General features: G+C 37.7%; 6 protein-coding genes and 1 non-coding gene across 9 annotated transcripts; 4 read left to right on the forward strand and 3 right to left on the reverse strand.

The window, feature by feature from the left end:
- Positions 1 to 148: 148 nt before the first annotated feature.
- Positions 149 to 12,283, forward strand: Sln (Silnoon). Of its 3 annotated transcripts, none has more exons than XM_064680510.1 (10): positions 149 to 608; positions 669 to 795; positions 868 to 1,171; positions 1,231 to 1,347; positions 1,410 to 2,590; positions 7,622 to 8,537; positions 9,445 to 9,888; positions 9,947 to 10,558; positions 11,076 to 11,202; positions 11,732 to 12,283. In XM_064680510.1, exons 5-10 carry the CDS (start codon positions 2,558 to 2,560, stop codon positions 12,111 to 12,113), a joined length of 2,514 nt encoding a protein of 837 aa, XP_064536580.1. In that variant the 5' UTR covers positions 149 to 608; positions 669 to 795; positions 868 to 1,171; positions 1,231 to 1,347; positions 1,410 to 2,557; the 3' UTR covers positions 12,114 to 12,283. The 3 variants fall into 3 exon arrangements, with proteins under 3 accessions (XP_064536580.1, XP_064536581.1, XP_064536582.1); XM_064680511.1 differs by having other exon boundaries at positions 868 to 1,162; positions 1,227 to 1,347; XM_064680512.1 differs by having other exon boundaries at positions 868 to 1,162; positions 1,289 to 1,347.
- Positions 4,767 to 4,838, reverse strand: TRNAW-CCA (transfer RNA tryptophan (anticodon CCA)). Its single transcript has one exon. It is a non-coding gene; the product is annotated as a tRNA-Trp (tRNA).
- A 1,625-nt stretch (positions 12,284 to 13,908) lies between the features above and the next one.
- Positions 13,909 to 14,576, forward strand: LOC135427106 (uncharacterized). Its single transcript, XM_064680531.1, has 4 exons — positions 13,909 to 14,051; positions 14,105 to 14,190; positions 14,244 to 14,376; positions 14,437 to 14,576. Exons 1-4 carry the CDS (start codon positions 13,943 to 13,945, stop codon positions 14,487 to 14,489), a joined length of 381 nt encoding a protein of 126 aa, XP_064536601.1. The 5' UTR covers positions 13,909 to 13,942; the 3' UTR covers positions 14,490 to 14,576.
- Positions 14,577 to 15,303: 727 nt separating this feature from the next.
- On the reverse strand, positions 15,304 to 16,460 carry Twdlbeta (Tweedlebeta). The gene has a single exon (XM_064680489.1). It carries the CDS (start codon positions 16,018 to 16,020, stop codon positions 15,427 to 15,429), a length of 594 nt encoding a protein of 197 aa, XP_064536559.1. The 5' UTR covers positions 16,021 to 16,460; the 3' UTR covers positions 15,304 to 15,426.
- Positions 16,461 to 18,191: 1,731 nt separating this feature from the next.
- On the forward strand, positions 18,192 to 19,127 carry LOC135427104 (uncharacterized). The gene is made up of 4 exons (XM_064680529.1): positions 18,192 to 18,517; positions 18,579 to 18,667; positions 18,725 to 18,857; positions 18,917 to 19,127. The coding sequence occupies exons 1-4, from the start codon at positions 18,394 to 18,396 to the stop codon at positions 18,985 to 18,987; spliced, it is 417 nt and encodes a 138-aa protein (XP_064536599.1). The 5' UTR covers positions 18,192 to 18,393; the 3' UTR covers positions 18,988 to 19,127.
- LOC135427105 (uncharacterized) lies at positions 19,127 to 19,915 on the forward strand. Its single transcript, XM_064680530.1, has 4 exons — positions 19,127 to 19,281; positions 19,343 to 19,425; positions 19,489 to 19,627; positions 19,683 to 19,915. The coding sequence occupies exons 1-4, from the start codon at positions 19,170 to 19,172 to the stop codon at positions 19,757 to 19,759; spliced, it is 411 nt and encodes a 136-aa protein (XP_064536600.1). The 5' UTR covers positions 19,127 to 19,169; the 3' UTR covers positions 19,760 to 19,915.
- On the reverse strand, positions 19,898 to 22,823 carry Damm (Death associated molecule related to Mch2 caspase). Its single transcript, XM_064680528.1, has 4 exons — positions 21,528 to 22,823; positions 20,884 to 21,110; positions 20,638 to 20,819; positions 19,898 to 20,575 (listed from the first exon to the last, which is right to left on the reverse strand). Exons 1-4 carry the CDS (start codon positions 22,666 to 22,668, stop codon positions 20,509 to 20,511), a joined length of 1,617 nt encoding a protein of 538 aa, XP_064536598.1. The 5' UTR covers positions 22,669 to 22,823; the 3' UTR covers positions 19,898 to 20,508.
- Between the last annotated feature and the right edge of the window lie 898 nt (positions 22,824 to 23,721).

Raw genomic sequence — 23,721 nt, forward strand, 5'->3', positions numbered from 1 at the left:
CCTTGATAGTACTGGCCAGAATATACCCGGAGTCCTGCTGGTAAGCGATTGCCTTTGCCATAGCTGTACCATTAAGATATATTATATTTCCATCTAGAAAAGTCGTTGGTTTCTTCTTGCTCATCCTAATGGGCATGGTGTTGCATGCAATCGTCTCCTCCGTACAGACTAAAAATCAAAGATTCTTGAAATGCACATTGGAACTCAATTGAAATTGCCATTAGTGTTGATAAGCGTTTAAAGTTAACGGTTGTCTATTGCATTAACAGTACTTAAATGTAACTATTGTTATATATTTATAAGGTTTTATAAGTTTTCTACGTAAACTTTTTATAAACAAAGTCATAATAGACATACTAAGCTTAAGGTAGGAAAAGTTAATCGCAAATAACATGCCTGATAGCAATAAATTGATGAAAATATATTCATCTTTAACTATAACCATTGGCTGCGTAAATATCCTAGTATCTATTGCTATTATCGTTGCTTGCATAGTGGACTTCTTTATTGAAAAGCCCTATTGGACTGCGGCAACAAGAATCGCATTGATAATAACTAGCATTATTTATGCTTTGTCAGCGATGTTGCTTATTTTTGGCGTAAAAAAGGTAAGCCATATATCCAGACATGACTGTACCAATACAAATTTTTTGCCTTTATATATGTAGAAAAATATATGGTATTTTGTGCCCTGGCTGGCTATGATATTTGCGGCCATAATACTGCATGCTGTATTATTTAATTATGCCATTGGGTCAATAACTAGCAAAGTAACCACTCTGATGATCGGCATAGGTGAGTATGACTGTATTTTGAGAGTTAAGATATAAATATATATATAAATAAAATGATATACATTTCAATTAGTTATAAACGTCGTGGGTGTCGTTGTGGTGGTGCTGCTGTTCAGAATGCTGAAACCTGAGTAACTAAATTTTTTGTGTCACATAACATTTTTCTAAGCATGTCAAGTAGTATATCAAAATTCAAATATATATCGATACTCATTGGGATTATATCGATAACAGTCGCCATATTTTGCATGTATCTCGAAATACTGGATTTCATAGCGAAAACCAAGTTGTTTTTAAATATGATATATTTTATGTGCACGACAGCAAATTTTATTGTGTCCGTGCTGCTCGTTGTAGGATCTATAAGGGTAAGGCAAGTACAATGGATATATGTATAATATCGAACGCTGGACAAATCAAATACCTTTACAGGCAGTACCTAATTTTCTGTTAACCTGGCTCGTATGTTTACCCCTGTGTATTTTAAACAATAGCATAGTGATATGCAAACTTCTAGATAGTTATTGGGGTATATTGATCGCACTTATTTTATGTATGTATTTAACAATCATTTGTCTCATCATCTGTCTAATCGAAACTTTGCAACTATTTTAGCCGTAGGCTTGTGGTGCTTAGTTTTGCATCTGTTTTTTGCGCTTCAGACGAAGCGTCGTATTACAGCTAACGCGACGGATAATGAAAATGTGGAGACCGGGGCGGCCTGAAGAGAGGCGGAATGTTCAACAGGCGGCCAAAAATGCCGAGCAAAACAAAATGGATTGGCAGCGCAAATGCTCTCATTGTTTCTCAGCTGCGCTTTCTCTCCACCACTGTGCCAAACTCAATCTCAACACTCGAGTTGAGTTCGTGTTGAAGTTGAGTTTGGCACTTTTGCTCGACTTTAATGGCAGCCTAAGGACATACGGTTTGGCAGTACAACGCAAAACCTTGTGCCAGGCGCAACACAGAGCAGCTGGAACGGCACAAAGAGAATAAGATTAAGCAGAAGTTGTGGACAACTCGCTGAAAACTGTGTGCAGAAGTGTAAAAATACGAACTGCTATAATCACAGCTGTGAAGTTAATTGAGAAGTAGCAATATATGGTGTGTGTACAGATTTTTAAAAGGCACTGTATATTGATTTTAGTACATTTCATCGGAATGTGCAAAAAAATAAATGTTTGTATCGATTTGTAGCAGAAATTGTTGAACACAAAGAGACACTGCGCTCTGTTGTGAGTGTGTGTAAGTGAGTGGCTGTGTGTGAGTGTGTGTATGTGTGTGTGCAGCAGCGGAAGCGGAAACGGCAACTGGCAAAAAAGCAGCTGCTGTACAAAATGACGCCAATGCCATAGAAAAAAGAAACAAATAGTATAACATAAGAGCACATTACAAAGCGACTCACAAGTTCCTGCAAAGCCTTAGCAACAATAAAAAAAACATACATAAATATATATTTAAAACAAATAAAATCAAATTTATATTAACTGTACAAGAATTCAGTGCCAAAGCATTAACTCAACGCATTACGCATACGCCGTGTGCGCGCTAAACAATATCATTTACAAATTGGGCCAACTTGGTGTGGGCCGTGCAGCCGCTGCTGCTGCCGCTGTGCTCCTTTGTGCTGTTTGTGGGTGGCCCAACCGAGCTAAACCAATGCATTTCGGTGCACAACAACAACGCCCCAAGCAACAACAACAACAACGCGAGCAACAAGAGATACATCAGAGAAGGCGCCTAACATACCGCAAAGGACAACAATGTCATCCCTGCAGCGCGAATGGCATTTACAGGTGAGCCAATCATCAGGCTGGGCGTGTTCACATGTGTTCTCTGCGTTCCCAGGTGTTTTGTTTAATTTGCAATTTGTGTGCCCGGCTGACAGCTAAGGTCAAGAAACGCGCCTGATTTATTTGCTGCTGTGAGTTTTGGGCCAAGCGCAATCACATTGAGGTAGTTTGAGGTCGAATTCAATTTGGTGAGCATGCGCCCTGCCCCTTACACATAACAAACACACTCAAACAAGGCAAATCTGAAAATTTGAATGCGAGTAAACAATAAAGTAGCTAACCCCACAGAGGGGATTGGCTCAACACATGTTTGACCATGCACTTTGCCACCAGGCCCCGAATTCAGGCGACCTCAAAGTGTCATCCATCATTGTGTATCGAATGCTGACTGAAAGCCCTTAAATAAAATCCTCTCACGCAGAGGCAATGAGTTTGGCTGATTTTTAGCATGTGCTTGCGACCGAACTGTTTGGGAATTATAAGCTGAAAAAGAAGTGGGAGAGGAAAACTATAAAATAATTATTTTTAACAGTTGCAGTTGTGAATTTGAAAACAAAAGACTTTTTATACGCCGCTTACAGCAGATTTAATCGACTTCGACATGTATTTACTTTGAAGCAAAATGTCTAATCCCTGCCAGATTTTAATGGGTTCATTTTTAAACTGAAGATAACAGATTAACCTGAAGATAACAGAATGTAAGGCGAAAATTTAATGAAAACACGAGCTCATTTTTAATTTCTCCCTTTATTTTTAATCTTTATAAGATATTTAAGCTTTAGCTTAAATTATACAATATTGTAAGCTTCAAGTTTAAGATGAAATATAAACTACTTGAGACATATATCCAATTCAACTCTTTTAAATCTTGTTATAAAGTTTTAATAGATTTCTAGTTAACTTTTCGGGGCTGACCCGAGCTGTCATCAACTCGAACCTTGCCAGAGTGCAACTAAGCTCTTGCAACAAGTTGAACCCCTGCAAATCTCTATACACGCGCGTGCACTTTCAATGGCATTCGGGAATTGCCACACGCCAAACGCCAGGACAGCCAACCCATCCAGCCACCCACCTAACAGGCACTCGAGCTGTGGGAAAGTTTTTTCATTTCATTAGATTGCGTCAGGGCCTTGAGTTGTTGTGAAATTGAAAATGTAACACAACATTGGCACTTGGACGGGACTCGTGCCCGCCCACGCCCACGTACTGTACTGAGCGCTTCCTGGCAATTTAAGCCAAATTCCTGCTGACAGGCGACAGGCCTTGGCACTGTGCACAACAATGGGGCTTAAGCTTTGACATCTGACAAGGTCAAAGGGCGTGGATGCTGCCACACAACGTTGCCGCGTTGCCAAGTGAACGACGTTTGCTGAGGCTCATTAGCGCAGGTCTCCAGTTGGCATTGCAACTTGGCTGCATGTTAGTTTATTACTTGCAATTTGCCAAGGGATTAGTTTACGCTGTCAATATATGTGGCATGCAACCATTAGCGGCACGTTGCCCCCCCCACTGACATGGTCTGTTGGCTGTGGGCGGTCGGATGAGTCACCTGAAACGAGACACGCGCCATGCAGGCGACTTCAATTAAAAGAAAAAACCATTTAACGGCTTCATTTGTGCCCGCTGTCGTATACGTAATGCGTAATGCGTAATGCGGCCCGAACGGATTACGTATGCGACGCGTGGCCACTGATCCTATTTATAAGTCAGCTGCATCTGCTTAACTATGCAAATGAATGTTAAGAAAATGCTCCCAAATGATTTATTGAACATTAAGTACCAAAGTTTTAGTTTAATGCACAGTTTAATGGCCACTTCTTAAGAAAGTACTCTGTTTAACAAAGTACTTTAATGTATTGTAAATGCGCAACTTTTAAGCAAATCATATTTATACTTTAAGCATTGACAACAAATTGCATACTTAATTAAATAATATAAACATAAATCTAATAAAATATAAATGCATTCAAACTTATATCTAATTTTTCTTGAGGTTTTAAAAGTTGTAATTGTAGCAAAGGCAAAAAAATAGTTCTTTGAATGTGAATAAAAATTGGTAATAAAAATAAAAACCTTAATGTGAAATATAAAAAATAGATATTAATATTAATTATGAATTATCAATATAATTCAATTACAAAAGTAAAAATAAAATTAAAAAAAAAATAATTCTCACAATTGACCCCGACGTGATTTGAACACGCAACCTTCTGATCTGGAGTCAGACGCGCTACCGTTGCGCCACGGAGTCACATGTTATGATCTGGCGCAAAATGTTTGTTTGAAGCGAATGCGTGTCTGGCGTTAGAAATCTAATATTATTGATTTATTGGCAAAATGTTTTGCTGCAATAACAACAATGTATATTTAATCTAAATATATAAAAAATTTTGTGAAACAATCAAACATTATAATTTTCAAAGTCTTATCTTAAGTTTTTCGTAGAGCGATAAATGGAAGCAACAACAATTTACTGTACGCAAAAAGCACAATTATATTGTTCATGTACTAATCTTAGAGCTTTAAAGCTTTTGTACAAATAATAATTGTTTGAGTACATTCAAAACCTGTTTATTTCGTATGCAAAAACAGAAAAAAATGATGGTTCTTTAGTCTCTCTAGATGCGTGAAATGGCGATTAGAACAATTTTGAGAAGAGAAAATGAATAATAACAAAAATATTTATGTTAGTGATTTTATAAAATAATTTTGAATATTTTTTATACATTTATACAGCAGAAGTAGTTAACTTCCTTTACGGCGCTGACTTTTATTAGCCAATAATTCTTAACACTGGAAGTTCTTTTTAAATATGAGTATTAGAGTCAAGTCAGTCATTGAATATGATATATATAATTTCTAGACGATTCTAAAATTTTAAAAACATTTTTTTATTTAATGAACGGCCTGTAAGGTCACCGTTGCCTTTTGATAGATCCTGTTCAGTCTTCTCTAATAAGAAATAACCCAGTTTAAGAAAGTTTAAGAAAATGATAACATTGACTTGCTTTAAAGGGTTCAACAAAAAAGTCTGTCTAGTATTAAATAATTTTATTTATATATAATTTATTCTGTGCGTTGCTTTCTTTTTCTAACAGCTGCATATCTCTCGATAAGATAAGGGTACCTCCTATCTTATCTAAAATAACAAATGCATATCTATAAAACCTTATATATATATATACATATATAAATATATATATATGCAAGAAAAAACAACTTTTAGCACACACTGTCTATAAAACTATTAATTTACATATCTCAATAAATAGTTAAAAGTCTTTGTAAAGTACTTATTTATGTTATCAAGCCCCAAAAACGATTCCATGTAATTTCATATTTGAGTGGATTATTTTATTTTGAATTTCCGCAGCAATTTGTTCGGCTTAGTTCTTATCAGAAATCTGCCATAGACTCCCACGACTTCGTCCTGCCCATGCACTTGGCCCTGAAAAACTGCCAGGACGGGCAAGGGCAAGGGCAACGGGTGAAAGGGGAAAAACCAAAAGGCAAATGGAAAATGGAAAATTACCCGACGTCATGCCAACTCACACAGCATGCAGCTGACGATATTGAAGGGGTCTGCGGGCTGCGGACGGGCTCTAATAGCCACAGCAACAGCAACAAAGAGACGAAACTTATTGCATCGATTTAACAAAACAAACTTTTAAGCAACAACAACAACAAACAATAACAATATCAAATAGTTGTGGCTGCAGATAATTACAACAAAATATGTGGCTAAGACGTAGGCAAAGGCAATGAATCAGCCAGCTGGGGCCTAGGGTATAGACACAGGTGTGCGGGTTGCTTGGTTGCCTGGCTTGTTTGCCAAAGGATTAAACCAATTAAAGGACAGTTTCTGGCAGCCATTTAAGACCTGAGTCATGCACATAAAATGATAATTATTCAAATAATTATTCAAAGTTACTTGGTATTTTGTTATAGTTAACATTGTTTGTGTATTTAAGAATGGAATATGTATTATTCCAATTATTTGTCGCTTGATATTTTGTTATAATTAACATTGTTTGTGTATTTAAGAATGGAATATGTATTATTCCAATTATTTATCGCTTGATATTTTGTTATAATTAACATTGCTTATGTTTTTAAGTATTAAATATGTGTGCTCTTAACGATAATTACTAACTTTATGTATAAATATAAATAGATACAACAGAATATCGAAACCAATAAATTTATAATTAAAAAAAATAGGAATAAGAAAATCATAATATATGTAGAAATTAATTTTGTAAATCCTAATTCTATATGCAATTAAGTATTGTATTTAAATTTTTAATTGTATATAAATTACTACAGTAATTATCTAGACACAATTACTCTAGTAATTGGAATGTTCATCCAATGCTTAGCGCTAATTATTATATTAAATTAATTGTAGAATTATTATGTTATATATTCAATTCTATGTATATTTAAGTACAATATAATAAATACAAAAATTATAGGTGATAATAATTAAATAATAAAAAATTTCTAAAGGAAATACACAGTCAAGATAAAAAAACAACTTGCTTTGTAATTGATTTATTATTCCAAATTATTTGGAAACAGCTAAAGTTTAATTGCTTATATTTTATGATGATGTTAAAAATGGCTCCTACCTAAAATTCTAATTTATATTGTTACTATAAATTTACTAAAAATATTCAAAAAAAATAACAAGCGAACCGAAATCCAAACCGAACTGTTTGGAAAAATGGCGTGGTCTATGAATAAAATTCTTGAGTAATTAAAATTTTAATGGAAATTCCGTATAATTACTCAAGGTTAATTTGTTTGCCCAGACAGTTAGCTCCATTTAAAGCTAACATATGGCATATATTAAGGAACCCTTCGGCGATATCGTAATCTATCCTGGTCTGAAGCAAGCGACTAGGGTTAAGACATCGCGTGGCAAAGAGGCATTCGTTGAGGCAAACAAATTATTGTTGCTTCCTTAATTTGTCAGCGCTGTGCATTGAATTGATTTGATTTTAATTTTCAAACTTTTGACATTTATTGCAGGGTTCTCGGGGATCGGTTTACTGCGCGAGTGAACCGGACCCAGCTGGTGGAGTCCAGTACGAGTCGGGAGGGCTCGTTCTCAACGGCACAGCTGGGGCTGGCAGCAATCCCAGCGGCGTCGCCTGCCAGCCCACAAGCGGCTCGCTGTTCTCAGTGGTATCCGCACCGCCCGCCGTGGCGATGGCACTCGCCCAGCTGGATGTCAAGCAAATGGAAGCGCTGTGCGTGCCCACACCCTCGCCGTGCGCCTCGCCAGCGCTGCGACCCGCTACGCTCAGCTTGGATGCGCCCTGCTGTCCACGTACGCTGCACGCCAGTCTGCTGGAGCATCACATCTCTGAACTGGAGGAGGATGACAATGAGAACCTGTTGACCGTGTCCAGCATAACGGCCCGGCCGTTGATAGCCAAATCTCATGAGCTGCGCACCAGTCGCAAGCAGCAGCAGTCGTCGGGCACAGCGCGCGGCAAGTGCCTGAGGCGGGCCAAGGAGCTGGAGCGACCTGCGGCGAGGCGCAACAAGCAGCTGGCCAAGGATCGGGACTCATCCACCAGCACAACGGAGAGCAGCGGCGTCTGCGTTGCCGAACCGCCCGATGGCGGCTACGGCTGGTTCATTGTCTTTGGCGCATTCTCTGTGCAGTTCTGGGTCGCCGGACTGGTCAAGTCATATGGCGTGCTGTATGTGGAGATTATGGAAACCTTTCCCAGCTCCACGGCAACGGTGGCTTCCTGGATACCGGCCATACTCTCCGCACTATGCCTGGTATTGGCGCCACTCTCGAGCGCTCTCTGTCAGCGCTTCTCCTGCCGCTCCGTTGTCTTTGTGGGCGGCATCTTTTGTTCCCTGGGCATGGTGCTCAGCTATTTTGCCACCAGTCTGCTGCACCTGCTCTTCACTTTCGGCATTCTTACAGGTGAGTGAATGTAGTTTAGGTTTTAATGGAATATGGATTGATTTCTAACATCAATAAAATTGAATAATAACAATTGAAGGCTTTAATTACAGTTAATTACTTCATAATTACCTTTTGAAAATATAATTACTTAAGCGATGAACGCTGTCTGTTTGGTTTATATGTACCTTCCTTCGAATAACTGAAGTAATTAATATTTATGGTGCATAATTACGTAAGTAATTACTTTTTGAAGACCTAATTACTAAGTAATTTTCATGGTAATTAAGCTTTAAATGTCAATATTCAGTGGGCAATATGTTAAATTAAAGTATTCAAGTGTAATTACTTAAGTAATTATACCTTACAGTTGCAATTACTAGAGTAATTAAAATATTTAGTGGTAACTACTTAAGTAATTACATTAAGGAAAAAATAAAAAATATATAAAACGTGTAAGCAACTGTTACTTGAGTAATTAACAATTTTTAATTATTTAATTAGCTATGGTTATTACTCAAGTAATTAAATTTAGGCACAAATACTTGACTAATTATAATAAAATATGTAAGGAAAAAGTAATTACCCAAGGAATTATATTGAGGCGCGATTACTTTAAATCAACCATTTGTAATTACTATAGTAATTATGATAATTACTCAAATAATTATAAAAATATTTACTTTATTTCTTACTTAATTAAATTGAGGAACTTAAACAAGAATTATATGAGTAAACTTAATAATTAACTATTTAGGGTAATTACTTAAGTAACTACATTATGGAACAACTACTTTAGTAATTTTGCTACAAATATATGAGTAAAACTTGATAATTAACTTGTATTACCTTGTAACTTGTATAACTTGTATTGAATTACTCAATTAAATATGGCTTAATTAAATGAAGTATTGGCAACATATTTTAGGAATTGGTGGCGGCCTCTCAACCACACCTGGCATTGTGATTGTCTCCCAGTACTTTGACAAGCATCGAGCGCTGGCCAACGGGATCTGTGTGTCGGGCACCGCGGCGGGCAGCTTTGTGCTGCCCATACTGATCAAGCATCTGGCAGAGAATTGCGGCTTCCATGGCACGCTGCTCATCCTCGGGGGCTGCATGCTGCACGTGTGCGTGTCAGCGACGCTGTATCGACCCCTAAGCGATTATGCGGAGCAGGCGCAGGCACAGGATGCGGCCAGCAAGCCCATCAGTGATGACATCAATCCCAGCACGACGGGCATGCTGACCACATCCACATACTTGGATACCTGTGAGGTGGCTGCCAAAGAGCTGAACGACAAGTTCATCGAGCATCTGTTTCTCGAGGAGTGCAAGAATCATCTGAACTACTACGGCAGTAAACAGCCAGGTGAGTCCTTTGGTCCAAAGATGCAATAGTCAAAAGCCCAAATCGATTGCTTTACCAGCGCAAGACAAGTCGGCGCAGGAGAGCGATGATGAGGTGAAGGACATCATTGGCGAAACCACCTTCATAAAGCCCATGAAAAAGGTGCGCAGCTCCGGTCTGTTGCACTCCGTGGAGGATCTGAGCACAGACTCCACTTGGGTCTATCGCAAGCATTCCGGCACCGACTCGAATCGCGGCAGTCGCCGGCGTCGCAATGTCTTTGCCAACGACGAGACTATCAGCAAGATTCAAGCACATCTCGAGAAGCCCCTCTCGCCGTCCAGCGTGGTCAGTCGCGGCCTTAGCAAAAGCATGGAGATACCCACACCCGTCAGCAATCTCAGCGAGCTGAAGCAACAGCAGCAGCAATCGGATGGCAGCATTCTCGAGTCACAGCTACTCGAATCCACGGTCGTCTACGATGATGACGATGACGATGACAATGGTGCCGCCGACGAAGATGACGGCGAGCGCAAGCTGAAGCGCACCTGCTGCGCACGCATCGAAATGTATCTGGACATCAGTCTGCTGCAGGAGCCCAGGTTTATACTAATGTGCCTGTCCGTAACCCTGATGTCCGTCGGCTGTCCCTATATGCTCTACTATCTGCCCGCGCACGTCATTTCCATCGGTAAGTATATGTCTAATATAACAAGTTCCTAAGAAAAAAAACTGTGTAACAGGAGAATTAATTTTATACATATTTTTGACCAGGACAATAATCTAAAATTAGTTCTAATTCGTCTCTGCTTTTGCCAAGATCTATGTATACCAAACCCGATGCGAACATGCTTTGTATACCAAATCTTAATCAACTTAATTTCATTAATAAATATCGATTTTTGATATCAGTCTGTTTCATACTTGAGCCTGGAACTTGAAACCGAATCATTCTTGTTCAGACAGATATTTATTATAGCCCGTATACCATCTGTAGATAGATTAAACTGTACATTTTAAAGCCTGACTTCGCTTCATGTCCTATTTTTGGTTTAAGCCCACATTTGAGAGCTATCTTTGAGTTCAGATCTTTGATCTTAGTGCCACCGATCCGCCAATGAGCACAGAAATTTGTCAATCATTTTCTTTTACTATCAATATCTCTAACATATCTGTTTGTTAAATCCACTCGTCTCTCTGTTTTTCAGGCTACAATAAGAGTGAAGCGGGTTATTTGGTTGCCATCAGCGCGGTGCTGGATTTGTGCGGTCGCCTGGGCCTGGGCTGGTTGTCGGACCTGCAGCTGTTCGATCGCAAAAAAACCTATACACTATGGTAAGTCGAAATTTAAATACACACATATTGCAGATAACTAGCAAACCAAAGTGAATTTCAATGCGGGTCCTGTAGAACATGAATTAAATATTTTCCAAACTTATTTTTAGAAAGCATCCGTTTCACAAATACTGACTAATATTTTTCCAAAATTATATGAAATTTCTTTAAAACATTATTTTACCCTTTATCAAAAATATTGATACATATTTTATTGTTAAATCTTTTTATACATAATAATCTTTATTCATTAATGTGGATAAATAATTTTCAAAAAATATTCATTTCTGTTCTATTCGAATTTCACAAAATTTCTCTTTTATATTAAATACATTTTTTTTAAATATCTGAACAAAGTGACTAAAATATTTTGATTGAAAATCATGTGAATTTAAATCCTGAAAGAAGACTGCTATTAAAATTTTGATTAAATATATTTTTCAGCTAAATATGATGAACAGATTATTGTCAGCTATCTGATATATGAAATGGGAATAGTATCAGACTCATGTATATCTTTCTTCCTCAGCATTTTGGGCGCTGGTCTGGCCGTGCTGACAATACCCTTTGCGAAGACCCTGGTGCTGGTTGGGCTATCCGCCGCTGTGTATGGACTCTGTCTGGGCAGCTGGTATGTGCTGATGCCCGTGCTGCTGGCCGATGTCTTTGGCACGGATCGGATCAGCTCCAGCTATGGACTGGTGCGCATGTTCCAGAGCATTGGCGCCATCTCGGTGCCGCCGCTGGCGGGTCTGCTGCGTGATCTCTCCGGCGACTACGAGATCTGTTTCTACTGCATGGGCTCCTGCATGGTATTGGGCTGTGCCCCGCTGGTGGTGTGGACCATCCTCGAGGCGCGCAATCATCGGCTGTTCGTGCAGCAAGAGGAGGATGAGTGCGAGGAGGCCTAAAGCTAGACTCGGTTCAGTTTTGTTGCTTAGCAGTTATACAAAAGAAAATACTAAATATTTGTTGTTCGTGTTTTTAGTAGCGTTTACAGTTAGACCGAAACATGTTTTCCATAGCAGTACAAAAAAAAAAAAAAAAATAAGATGATGAAATATACAACCTGAGTTCGAATGCCTCACCGATAAAGTTGATACTCTTACTGATACTCTACACACACACACACACACAAACCGAAGCAACATTAACTTTACTCAACCAACTTGCACTTCATCCTTTATAAAGCAACACTTGAGTGCAATCCTGAGTTGTTCTCGTCTAACACATATGTCTGTAATTATATTTATATATATATATCTATATCATCTGTCTGCTTATCCTATGCAATATTTGCAACTATTGTGTATTTAATAATGTTATCCCAAACATGAAAAGCACCGAAAGTTGCGCAAAGAACTGAGTTAACAAGACATGAACACCAAAACAAAAGAGAAAAACAAATAATATCCATAAATGAAAAAAAAACAACTTTAGAATACATATAAATAATTGTATTCGATATAATATACTGTGTATGTTTATGTGTATCTGTATTTTTATGCCCAAAAATACAAAATATGTAACGATACTTAGTTGTAGGTTTACACGATGAACATCATCAACATCAAGAAATACTTTCCAGTTGGTGTTTTATTCAAATTGAGAAGCGCATAGAGAGGCTATCAGTAAAACTACTTATTAAATGTTTAACAACTGTACCAAACAATTCAAAAATCATATTCTTTGGGTGCATCCAACAGCATTACATTAATCTAATTGTATAATAGTTGTTGCGAGACATTTACCCAAAACAAGAAAATTAACACAAAATAAACAACTATAAAATTTAACTCTTGCAATTATTTTCATAATTTAAATATAATATAAAAATATTGCAAAATTTTTCAGAGGTAATTTCATAACTATAAATTTATATAATTTTTTCTAGCCAAAAATGTCGTAAGACTAAAAAAAACAATTAAATTAAATATGCAAATGCCAAAATTTGATCAAGCGACGTGAGTCGCATATTATATGAAAGCGTCACAATGACCATAATTATTCACAGCTGCAATGTAAGTCAGGGTTATTGATGGGCTGCTATAGATACAATTACAGTTAGACGTGCTACAAACATAACAGTATAGCTAGAGCTTACAGTATATACTCGGAAATCTTAGCTAACTATGAACCCATTGAAAATGGGTAAAATGGGTATAATGTTTTTGTGGAAAGCTATGTAACAGGCAGAAGGAGGCATCTCCGACACCATAAAGCATATAAATGACTGTCTGGTCTGTCCGTCCATCTGTCCGTATATAGGAACGCGCCGATCTCAGAACCTATAAGAGCTAGAGACTTGAGTATTTGAACGTAGATCCTTCTAGTGGCTTCGCAATACGAGTTTCCAATAATCGACATCTTTCCCGTGCCCAAGCAATCGATAAGAGTCGATATCGTAATCCCATTTTTGAGCATATATCTCACGCTTTAATGGCTGGTGTAACCAAATTTTACATGTACATTTTAGAATAGTATATACAGATCAAGTATCTTTAATTTTCTAGCTACCACCTCTCTCTTACAGGGTTCCCCCCCTAGTAAAAGCTGCACTTGTTGTTGGTAGAAGAAGGTTCAGGGTATCCCCTAGTCGGGAACTGCTGACTAGAGCTGTCTTACTTGTTTTCCAATATCAAACTTTCCAGCATTTTAAAAGCAAAAATATTTAAAAATTTATAAACAGCATATTATATAGTACATAAATATCATATGTATATATTTCTGAGAGATCGCAATGATTTATACCGACAATTGTTGCTGTTGCATTGAGCTGAAATGTGGCTGCATTATTATATCCATTGTGGAGGTGATTATACGCGGCGTGGATCGCTTTTTGCTGGATCGTAAGTAATACATAGTTGAATAGCTCGATGGGAGGCTAATTTCCCATTTCCAGATGATTCCATGCTGGGCTACACGGCGCTCATCATCAGCGGCCTTTATCTCATTTGCTGCATAGTACTTCTGATTGGATCTCTGCTGGTGGGTATTTAAATGATATGGAAGATCTTTGAGTTATCTTTCTTATTTTGCAGTCATTACGTTTTCTGCTGTTGCCTTATATATTTGTTGCCCTGTCACATGTCATCGTTTTGGTATGGGAATGCGTTTATGTCATCATGGTGGAGGCCTTCTATGACTATGTATTATTTGATATTTTTCAAGCAGGTGAACAGGTGTATATAATATCTAAACAAATTTTATATACATTATTATTATTCCCTCTAGTGCTCAGCTTGTACTTTTGCCTGGTTGTCTACTCCTATTACGATACTTTATAGAGCTGTACAAGACTTTTTATATATATAACTATATTTTTTTAAAGATCTTTAGTTGTAATATTTAAGAAAGTAATATTTTATCTATAAAATATTTTAAAATTGTTAAAATAAAATTTCCATTCGGATTTAAGATTAATAAATATCCAAAAATTTTAGCAAATCGGAAACTAAAAGAAACTTGAATCAATAACTTAAAGGAGAAGCTGAAAAATAAACTAAAATGTTGAAGAAAAAAAGTACTTCTATAGAATAAAAAATTCTAGGAAAAATAGGAAAATTGTATTCCAAAAAGGTAAAAAAAACCAAAATGTAGAAGAAAAAACTACTAAAAAAATAAAATTAACTGAAAAACTACTTTCATATAAGAAGAAATAAGAAGAAAAAATTCTAGATGCGTATTCCAAGCTCAAAGAAAATTAAATTTAGAAGAAAAAAATACTTCTATAGAAAAAAAAAACACTACTTCTATACACTTCTTCTACATCTTCTCTATACAAGAAATAAGAAATAATTCCAGCAATAGAAAGAAATTTTGCAACTAGGCCTGTGCCAGAATCTCGACAAGCTCAATAAATCTGAAATTTAGAAGAAAAGAACTACTTCTATAGAAGAAAAATCGACTTCTATAAAAGCAGAAGAAATAAAAAGAAAACTTCTATACAAGAAGCAAAAAGAAGTATAAAAAAATTCAAAGAATAGAAAAAACCTTGCAACAAGGCCTGGCCAGGATCTACCTATATCAATTCTTATGTGTACGCTTAAATGCGAACAGTTCCCCAAGTGTGACCATCTTAATAAGGACACCATCTCTATATAGATATATCTTCAAGATTCCTTCGTTTAATATCAAGAAACTCAACTTGAACGTTGCGATTACATATAAATAATATTTACACATGGTTTGTATGAGTCTTAGTATGGGGGCGGAGCCCTATCTTCAGAACTGCTCCAAGGTGCGTGGTGCAGGCGGTGCACCGTATTCATCGGCGGGTGGTCCATATTGGGTGGCGGGCTTTGGCTGCTGTTTGTATTTGATGAAGTACACCTCCGGCTTGCTGGGCTCCGTGGGTGCCGGCGATGGCAGTATGACGGGCAATTGCTCCTCCGGTTTCTTGACCAGCACATAGACCAATGTCTTGTGCTCATCCTGCACCGGCGGCGGCAGCACCTGGCGCACTGGCGTCGGTGGATTCGGTGCCTTGATGAAGATGATCTTGTAGTGTTTCTTGGGCACCGCTGTTTGTATGGGCGATGCGGCTGGATACAGTTCCGGCTCCTCTGGCGGCACATGCACGTACACATTCTTGGTGACAATCGCCTCGGCGGCGGGCGCAGCGGGTGGGCCATAGAACTCGGCGGGCGGTCCATAAGCGGGCAACGGCTGTGCCGGCGGCGGTGGTCCATATTCCTTTTGTGGTGCCGAAAGCGGCGGTGGTGGTGCGCCGTACCGTGTCCTCGGCGGCTCCGGGCGTGCCACGGTGATGGCCACATGGGCCGCCAGGACGAAAAGCAGCGCTACTTGTGTTTTCATTGTTAAATCTCAGTTCGACGGTTCACACTCGAATGATTCGATTGTGCCAGGTCATTGCGGCATTATATATGAACGGTCCGCATCAATTTTGTTGCTTTTCATTTTAATTTTGATCCAAGCTCGTGTTTGTATAACCCCCCTGTCGGCCCAGAGGGGCACGGTCTGCCCTCTTTGCATAATATTTCTGATGGCTTCCCAATCCAATCGTTACGGAGGCGTCGCCGTCGCCGTCTCCGTCGTCATCGCCGTTGCCCACTTCGCATACAAATGAGTCCGAATTGTTGGCGCATCTTGTGCCCAATTTCGTTTTCGATATTTCAATACTGAAAACGAAATTGCAAACACAAACAGTCGGCGCCTGCCCCGCCCTGCCCCACCGCCTGCCCCGATGCAGTATGTCATCGAGCGCTGTTTGGGGCCGGGCACGTTCTGTGCCTTTCCTGGACTTCCCGGCCCTTTTTTTTTTATATATACTTTAGACGCTATTTGCCAAAAACCATTAAAACTCGATTGCGTTGTGTACAGTTGTTATTTATGATATAACACCCGGCCAGGTAATGCTCGAAAATACCGCTGCTAGGCCATGGACGGTCATTGCAACCGATTTTCAGACAGCCATACGTTATGTTGATCAATTTTTTTTATTATATTTTTATTTTTGTTGAGGCCTACGCTGAAATATGCTTCATATAGTACAGGGTGTTTCTTTAAAAGCTGACGTGGTCGGGTATTGCTCTGGGTTGGTTCTAGTATTATAACAATAATTATAAGTATTATAATTACAATTATTATTCGTATTCTTATATTATTGTTATTACCATTATTGTAATAACTATTATTATTATTATTGTTATTATTATTATTATTATTATTATTATTATTATTATTATTATTATTATTATTATTATTATTATTTTTAATATTATTTTTTTATTATTATTATTATTAATATTATTATTATAATTATTATTATTATTGATTTTAATATTATTTTTTTATTATTATTATTATTATTAATATTATTATAAATATTATTATTATTATTATTATTGGTATTAATAGTATTAATATTAACATTATGATTATGATTATCATTATTATGATTATTAATTATAAATAATATAGGTATTATTGTTATTATTAGTTTAATTATTATTATTATTATTAATATTATTATTATTTAAATTAGAATTATTACTTTTAGTATTATTATTATTATTATTACTCTTATAATTATTATTATTATTATTAATAGTAGTATTATTCTTATAATTAATATAATTATTAATAATTTTATTGTTTTTATTATTAGTTTTAATAGTATAATTATTTGTTTTTATATTAGGCATGGTTTGTTCTAGATTCTATCTTGTGATACGCAGCAGGATCCCCATTTAAGATAGGATTCCGAATTTTTGTTAATTTATGAGGAATGTGTCGCATTCCATTAAATATGTATAAAAAGACATTTTGTATTTATTTTAATTATATTATATGTATTATTATCAAAGCCGATAGATTAAACACACGAACATTTAATTAATAATCGTAATAATCTTTTGTTCTTGTCAAAGCTAATAAGAAATTAAAATTGACTTTAAGATGGTTGTACCGTATTTAAATTTTTGCTATCTAATTCGCCTGTCAAAATGTATCATGCATTTTAACTACTTGTTGAATATTTGATATGCAGTTTTGTCATCTGAAATACTCAATTTGAACTGCATGATAATTTACTCTAACAAAACCATAAGTCTTGAGAGTATATTTCAGCTCAATTGTAACCAATCCTAGTATATAAAATGCAAAAAATATATATAGTGTATTTAATCAAGAGCATGGGTAAATTATAAGCAATGTAACTACTTGTCAATTTAAAATTAGCATTAAATTGCATCCTTTGTTAGCCAAGACCTAATTTATTGACTACTCAACAAATTTTACTTATAACATAGACATAAAAATATGGTAGCCCAAATATATATATATAAAAAAAGCGCCAGTTAACTGCTTGTTAAAATTAATAGCAAATCAAACCATTTGGAAAAGAATTTTGTAATTTATTATTTACATCTTTATTTCTACTCTTCTAGCAACTTTTATCAAAATGAGAATTGGGAACAGAAGCAGCCTTTGCTTATTTCCAAAATCGAAACACACACATTCAACCGACTTTCTGTGTCCTGTCAAATTTATGTTAAATCCATACAGTCAGTAGTTAATAGGTTTTTACGAAAATTATATACACACTTTATACACACAGACGAGAAACGCGCTGTAAAGCCAAATACAATAGCCAAAATTAGCATAGGTCCAAGACGTGTGGATAACAATTGAAACGCTAAGCGAAAGCAGATTATTGGATGCAACAAGATGATCTATTTGCAATATTGTTGTTTCTGCATTGATTTGCGCATTGGCACGTTTATCATTGCCATCTCAGATATAATAATGGATTTAGTTTTTGGATTTTTCATAGCTATATTTGGCGAATCGGGTGAGTTGTATCAAGATGCAGCCAATCAATTAGATGTGTCTATATGTATATATGTTAACAGGTGCACCCGATCTGTGCCACAAGCTGTTCATTACATTTATGTTGATACATCTGATCAGCGCCGTCTTACTCTTGATTGGCGCTTTAAAGGTGAGTGCTTAGCTTTAGCTGATCAACTATGTATATATATTGTGGCACTACTTCCAGCTACGTCCGGCCTGTATGCTGTTCTATATATTACTCACTGTGATCAAGGTATTATCTATGATCATTCTAATAATAGCGGACTTAATACTGCAAATCTGGATTCCAGTTATAGCACTCTATGTGGTAATGTTTGGTAAGCATATATCTCGTTGCATCTATATCTATATATGTACATATATATTGTCTATATAGTTCTTGGCATATATTACTGGCTGGTCGTCTATTCGTTTTACGCTGCACTCGGTGGCAGCTTGTTTATCTGAGTTGCCCGCAACTGCCAGTAGAGTTCGTTGTGATCAAATTCTAATCTGTGTGACAACTATTGTGCCTTGCCTTAACAATCATGACAAATATACGCAAAATACATAAATCCAAAAAAATACAATAAATAAGAGATAATAAATTTATATGTGTTATTAATTAATAGAAACTATACAGCTGGGCAATGGGAATCCTTCTAAAGAAGTTTTGCTGTTTGATTAGTTTGCGTCGTGGCTGTTTTGTCATTGCCTGCGTCGATCTTATATTTAATATGGCTCTTATCATTTTTACTAATGGTAATATCGTACATTCATTAACTTGTATACTAGATCAGCAATACATCTTGATTGTACCCAGACAAAATTATCACACACATTGAACGCGCTATGGCCATTTGCCACTGCATCGGATGCGGCATGCTGCTAATCGGAGCTTTAGTTGTAAGTTGTAACTTAACAGCTGGTTGTAAACCATGGATTGTTTTTTTTTTTATGCACCAACAGCAATCGACGGTTCTTTTGGTATTTTATTTAATCACCAGCCTGGTAAATGTAGCTATCCATACGTGCATCATCGTAATGGCGTCCATTGAATTTGAGCCGAAGCACCTGATTGTAATTATTCCGGGAACCTTTTTAGTATGTAAGTGTCAAATGTTATCATTGTCAAATATCTCTTATCATTTATATGATTTCAGGCCTAAACTTGTATAGTTGGCTCGTTGTCTACTCATATTTTCGGAAAATTGACGCTGCCTATGAGGAACCCGAATGAGCAAGTTATAAAATCTTCAAACTTTTTTATATATTTTCAATGCTTTACTTAAAAGTAGAAAAAAAGTTTGAGGATTTTATACTTGATGCACACAAATATATATTTTATAAGAAATAAAAACATAATAGACGCCAAATATACGATATAGTAAGAGGGAAGAAGCTATATTTGTTTCAAGTCTTTTGATCAGTTTGCTTACTTGACTAGAGGTTTAATTGGTTTTGTTTTTATTTAAATTGGCAGCACTAATCATATCTTAGGGGCTGCCAAATGGCAGCACCAAATTTAATTTTTCCCTATGTAAACAAAATGCATTGCCAGGTGGCAGCACTAGAAGATTTCTTGAACTTTGTGTGTTCAAAAGTCAACGGTGCTGCCAAATGTTACAGGACATGTATTTTTCCTGGTGCTGCCAAATGGCAATACAGAACATGCACTTTGTTTCTCTGCTGGGAAGCACTGCAATTCTATTTAGTCAATTAGCTTTTACAGTCAGATTAGATAACTAAACGGATAGATAAAAGAAATAGGAGTTTGTACATTTTGAAGTACATTTTAACTTTGACAGGAACATGATTAAGCAGCATATTAAATATCTTAACTATTTGTGTTTTTTGTGCAGATCTGAATTGAAAGGTAAATTGTATAAATGAATATATAGTATTTATACATAATTGGAATACAGTCTCTATCACTTATTGGCTCTTACGTATGGCTATATCTTAGATGTTAATCGCAAGGCAAGCAGCTTAAACATAATCTCCAAAAGCATATTTGGTGGTCATTGTACTGGTTACTGACGGCACTTGGGCATCACTGTAATACAAAATTTGTTCGAGTACACAAGAGAGGAGTATCACAAACTCAACAAGACTCACCTGGTATAGCTCTTCACCAAACGTATCACATCTTTCATATTGGTTTCAATGTCAACTTCCGGCTTTGAGCTTAGAGTATCGCATAGAGACTGAATAAAGGGCGTACCAGTGTTAAGGCGATAGGAGAGGTAGCCCTCGTAGGTGCTGTAGCACTTTAAAATCTCGCTGGGACTACCATGAGGCTGTTTTTGAAAAGTGTTAGATGAGTAAGATGTGTAGCACAATCGAAACACAAGATTCTTTCACCTGCATTGCATCAGTCTTGAACTCGCCCGGCTTCATGTAACCTTTGCAGGCCTGCACGAAAAGTATCTTCGGCTTCTCGTGCAGCGTGCGATTGCGCAATATGGGAAAGATGACATCGTCGTCTATTTTGATTTCGCCATCCTTGACGGCTACCGACTCATTCCGTTGGCCATGACTCAATATGACCAGAACCAGCGCTGAACGATCCTCCATGTTTTTCTGTTCCACTGCAAAATGAATAATGTATCAGATTGTGTCCGTGAAAAAATGGGTGAAAATTGTCGTATAAGACTTATAAAAGTATTCGTCTTCGACAGGCGGAAAATCAGTAGCATAAATTATAACAAAAAAAAAATGTTTCATCGTCTTCATATTGATTTCAATATATCTATGTGAAAATTATTTTGTATTCGTGCTTCGGTGAATTTTAAAAATCCACACACAGAATATGGGTTAAAAACTGTTGCATATAGATTTTAAAGGAACACAATTAAAAGATTAATAGGAAAATCTATTGGAAATGTGAAGGACCGATTTTACAAACAGAAATTCACAAGGGCAAGCGAGAAAAATGTGAAAAATTGCCATTGGAGGCAACATCAATTAAATATCAATTATAATTTATATAAAAAACTTGGACTCACATTTGCGGACTGTATTCTTGAGCTCACTGAGCGTTGCATCCGTGATGATTTGCACCTTGCACTTGAGCGCCCTAAAGGTTTTATCCAACGATTTAACATCTTCGGAGCTACCCAAACGGAACTCATTATTTGGATTGTTGAATTTCTCTTGATTGAAGATGACAACTACAGCTGGCTTCAGTTTCTTCTTGATAACCGGCTTGAGTTTGGGTATTGTAATATTCTGTGATACTGTTGGCTTGAGCTCACATTTTGCATCGCTGTTGGTAATGCTTGGATAACGTTTGGGCACCGCACCGTTGCTCGGATTAAGGCTAATAAACGGTTTCACCACAGTTGTCTTTGGGGTCGACAGTATTGGCTTTGTAGCAAAGGTTGTGCTGGGAATGGAGGAGCGCCCAGATGAGCTGACCGTTGGCTTGGACAGAACAGATTGGCTGGCCGTTGGCTTCGACAGCACAGAGCTAGTGATGCTGCTCGTCTTGGAGGCATAGGGCGATACATAGCTGGAATCGATTGGTTTTAGCGCAAATGGCGACACATATGGCTTGTATGAAGACGTGCCTGAGCTGCCCGTTGAGGTAGTTGTTGTGGTAGTCGATTTTGGCGGCCAACTGGTCTTGCTGGGATTCAGAACCACCCGTTTGGATTCCACATGCTGTGTCACAGTGCGTCCCTGCTTCTGTGACATGGTCGTCTGCTCCAGCTTGACCAATGTGCTGGAGCGCCTAGCCTCCGCATTGGGCTTGAACGAGGTGGTCGAACGCAGTGCCACACCATTCAGGCTGGATGGACTCAAACGCTTGCTGCTTGTTGTTGTTGTTGTTGTGGTGCTGCCAGCTTTGCCGGCGTTTATATGCAGCTGCGCCAGGAGCTCGTCCAGCTCGGCCTGGCTTGGTGTGCGACGCGTTGTTATTTCCGTAACATGCGCCCGCTGGCTATGCGTCACCGTCTGACGCGTGGACCGATATGTTACCGTATTTTTGTTGTTATCTATTATCGTTGAATTCTGCACGGCCGTATTTGTCGTTAGGGTGGCAGCGCTTGTTGTGTGCACCCGTGTGCGTGGATCCTGCAGCGCCAGCGCTCGATCGGCGCTGACGCCTTCGTCGGTGGATTTCTTTTTGCTCCACCAGCTCATTGTCTTTTGTTCGCTTGCGCACTCGATTGCTGTCTCTATGCGCGCTCCCTCTCGCTCTCGCAGTCGCTCTCAATCGCAATACGCGCGCAGCGTTGCGCTCACTTCAGCGTTTCGAAAGACACTAGTTGGCGACAAAGCTTTTCGCTCCGATAAGGCGAATTTTCGTTCGTTAAGTTAAGTTATTCGCTCTTGCTCGCTCTTGCTCGCTCTTGCTCGCTCTTGTGTGGGAGCGCGGCCAAAAGGTGGATCGCTGCGGGGAGAGAGAGAGAGAGTGTGCTGAAAAACCCCTCTGCAACTACACTCCTTTTCGATTATTACTCATACGCCGAGCGTACACATGCAGAGCAACGGCTTATCTACACAAGAGCAATACAAATCTCCGTACCTGTGGGTAAGCCCCCGTCTCACTGACCCAGGCCCTAAAATGTATGTTAACATACATATAAGAACTTTCTTGAACAATCAAAAACTACATATAAATATATATGTATATACATGAACTAGCGGGTATAACCCGGCCTTGCCCGTGGCACGTATGTTATAAAATCAAAGTTTTCTAAAAGCTTTGAAAATGATTTTGAAACTGATCGGACGGGAATCAAACAAACTTAAAATTCACCAAAAAAAACTTTGAAATGCATTTTCCACCGAAGGAGTTTAGATTTTGCGAGAAATGTGAAACACGTCTCTAATGATTTTTCTTATAGATCTTTGGAAATAAATTTGAACACAAAACGTCATCCACCAAATCTTCGACCCCCATTTGCACCAAGGAGGGATGGATTTTTCAAAAAGTGTGAAACACCCCTCAAATGAATTTGAATATAGATCTTTGAAAATTAGTTTGGGGCCGATCGGATGGTAAACAAAAAATTTTCATACAACCGTTTTCCGCCAATTTACCACTGTTGCGGGTGGAATTTTCCAAAGCGTCGAAATACGTATTCAACTTAAAACTTCGCACAAAAAATCTTTAAATCGCATTCCCCACGAAGAAGTTCGAATTCTGCGAAAAGTGTGAAACACGTCTCAAATGATTTTTCTAATAGATCT

This window comes from Drosophila montana, unplaced genomic scaffold (genome assembly GCF_035044405.1).
Source record: "Drosophila montana isolate Dmon_TW-CO22-7 unplaced genomic scaffold, ASM3504440v1 contig_2127_1, whole genome shotgun sequence".
NCBI classification, from domain to species: Eukaryota; Metazoa; Arthropoda; class Insecta; order Diptera; family Drosophilidae; genus Drosophila; species Drosophila montana.

Coding starts and splice junctions, on each gene's coding strand:
- Sln (XM_064680510.1), top strand. CDS start 2,558: ATGTCATCCCTGCAGCGCGAATGGCATTTACAG. Junction 8,538..9,444: donor CACTTTCGGCATTCTTACAG/GTGAGTGAATGT, acceptor AACATATTTTAG/GAATTGGTGGCGGCCTCTCA. Junction 10,559..11,075: donor CGCGCACGTCATTTCCATCG/GTAAGTATATGT, acceptor TCTGTTTTTCAG/GCTACAATAAGAGTGAAGCG.
- LOC135427106 (XM_064680531.1), top strand. CDS start 13,943: ATGATTTATACCGACAATTGTTGCTGTTGCATTGAGCTGAAATGTGGC. Junction 14,052..14,104: donor GGATCGCTTTTTGCTGGATC/GTAAGTAATACA, acceptor TCCCATTTCCAG/ATGATTCCATGCTGGGCTAC. Junction 14,191..14,243: donor TTCTGATTGGATCTCTGCTG/GTGGGTATTTAA, acceptor CTTATTTTGCAG/TCATTACGTTTTCTGCTGTT.
- Twdlbeta (XM_064680489.1), bottom strand. CDS start 16,020: ATGAAAACACAAGTAGCGCTGCTTTTCGTCCTGGCGGCCCATGTGGCC.
- LOC135427104 (XM_064680529.1), top strand. CDS start 18,394: ATGATCTATTTGCAATATTGTTGTTTCTGCATTGATTTGCGCATTGGC. Junction 18,518..18,578: donor AGCTATATTTGGCGAATCGG/GTGAGTTGTATC, acceptor ATATGTTAACAG/GTGCACCCGATCTGTGCCAC. Junction 18,668..18,724: donor TCTTGATTGGCGCTTTAAAG/GTGAGTGCTTAG, acceptor CACTACTTCCAG/CTACGTCCGGCCTGTATGCT.
- LOC135427105 (XM_064680530.1), top strand. CDS start 19,170: ATGGGAATCCTTCTAAAGAAGTTTTGCTGTTTGATTAGTTTGCGTCGT. Junction 19,426..19,488: donor TGCTAATCGGAGCTTTAGTT/GTAAGTTGTAAC, acceptor ATGCACCAACAG/CAATCGACGGTTCTTTTGGT. Junction 19,628..19,682: donor TCCGGGAACCTTTTTAGTAT/GTAAGTGTCAAA, acceptor ATATGATTTCAG/GCCTAAACTTGTATAGTTGG.
- Damm (XM_064680528.1), bottom strand. CDS start 22,668: ATGAGCTGGTGGAGCAAAAAGAAATCCACCGACGAAGGCGTCAGCGCC. Junction 20,820..20,883: donor TCAAGACTGATGCAATGCAG/GTGAAAGAATCT, acceptor TTTCAAAAACAG/CCTCATGGTAGTCCCAGCGA. Junction 20,576..20,637: donor TTGGTGAAGAGCTATACCAG/GTGAGTCTTGTT, acceptor TTTGTATTACAG/TGATGCCCAAGTGCCGTCAG.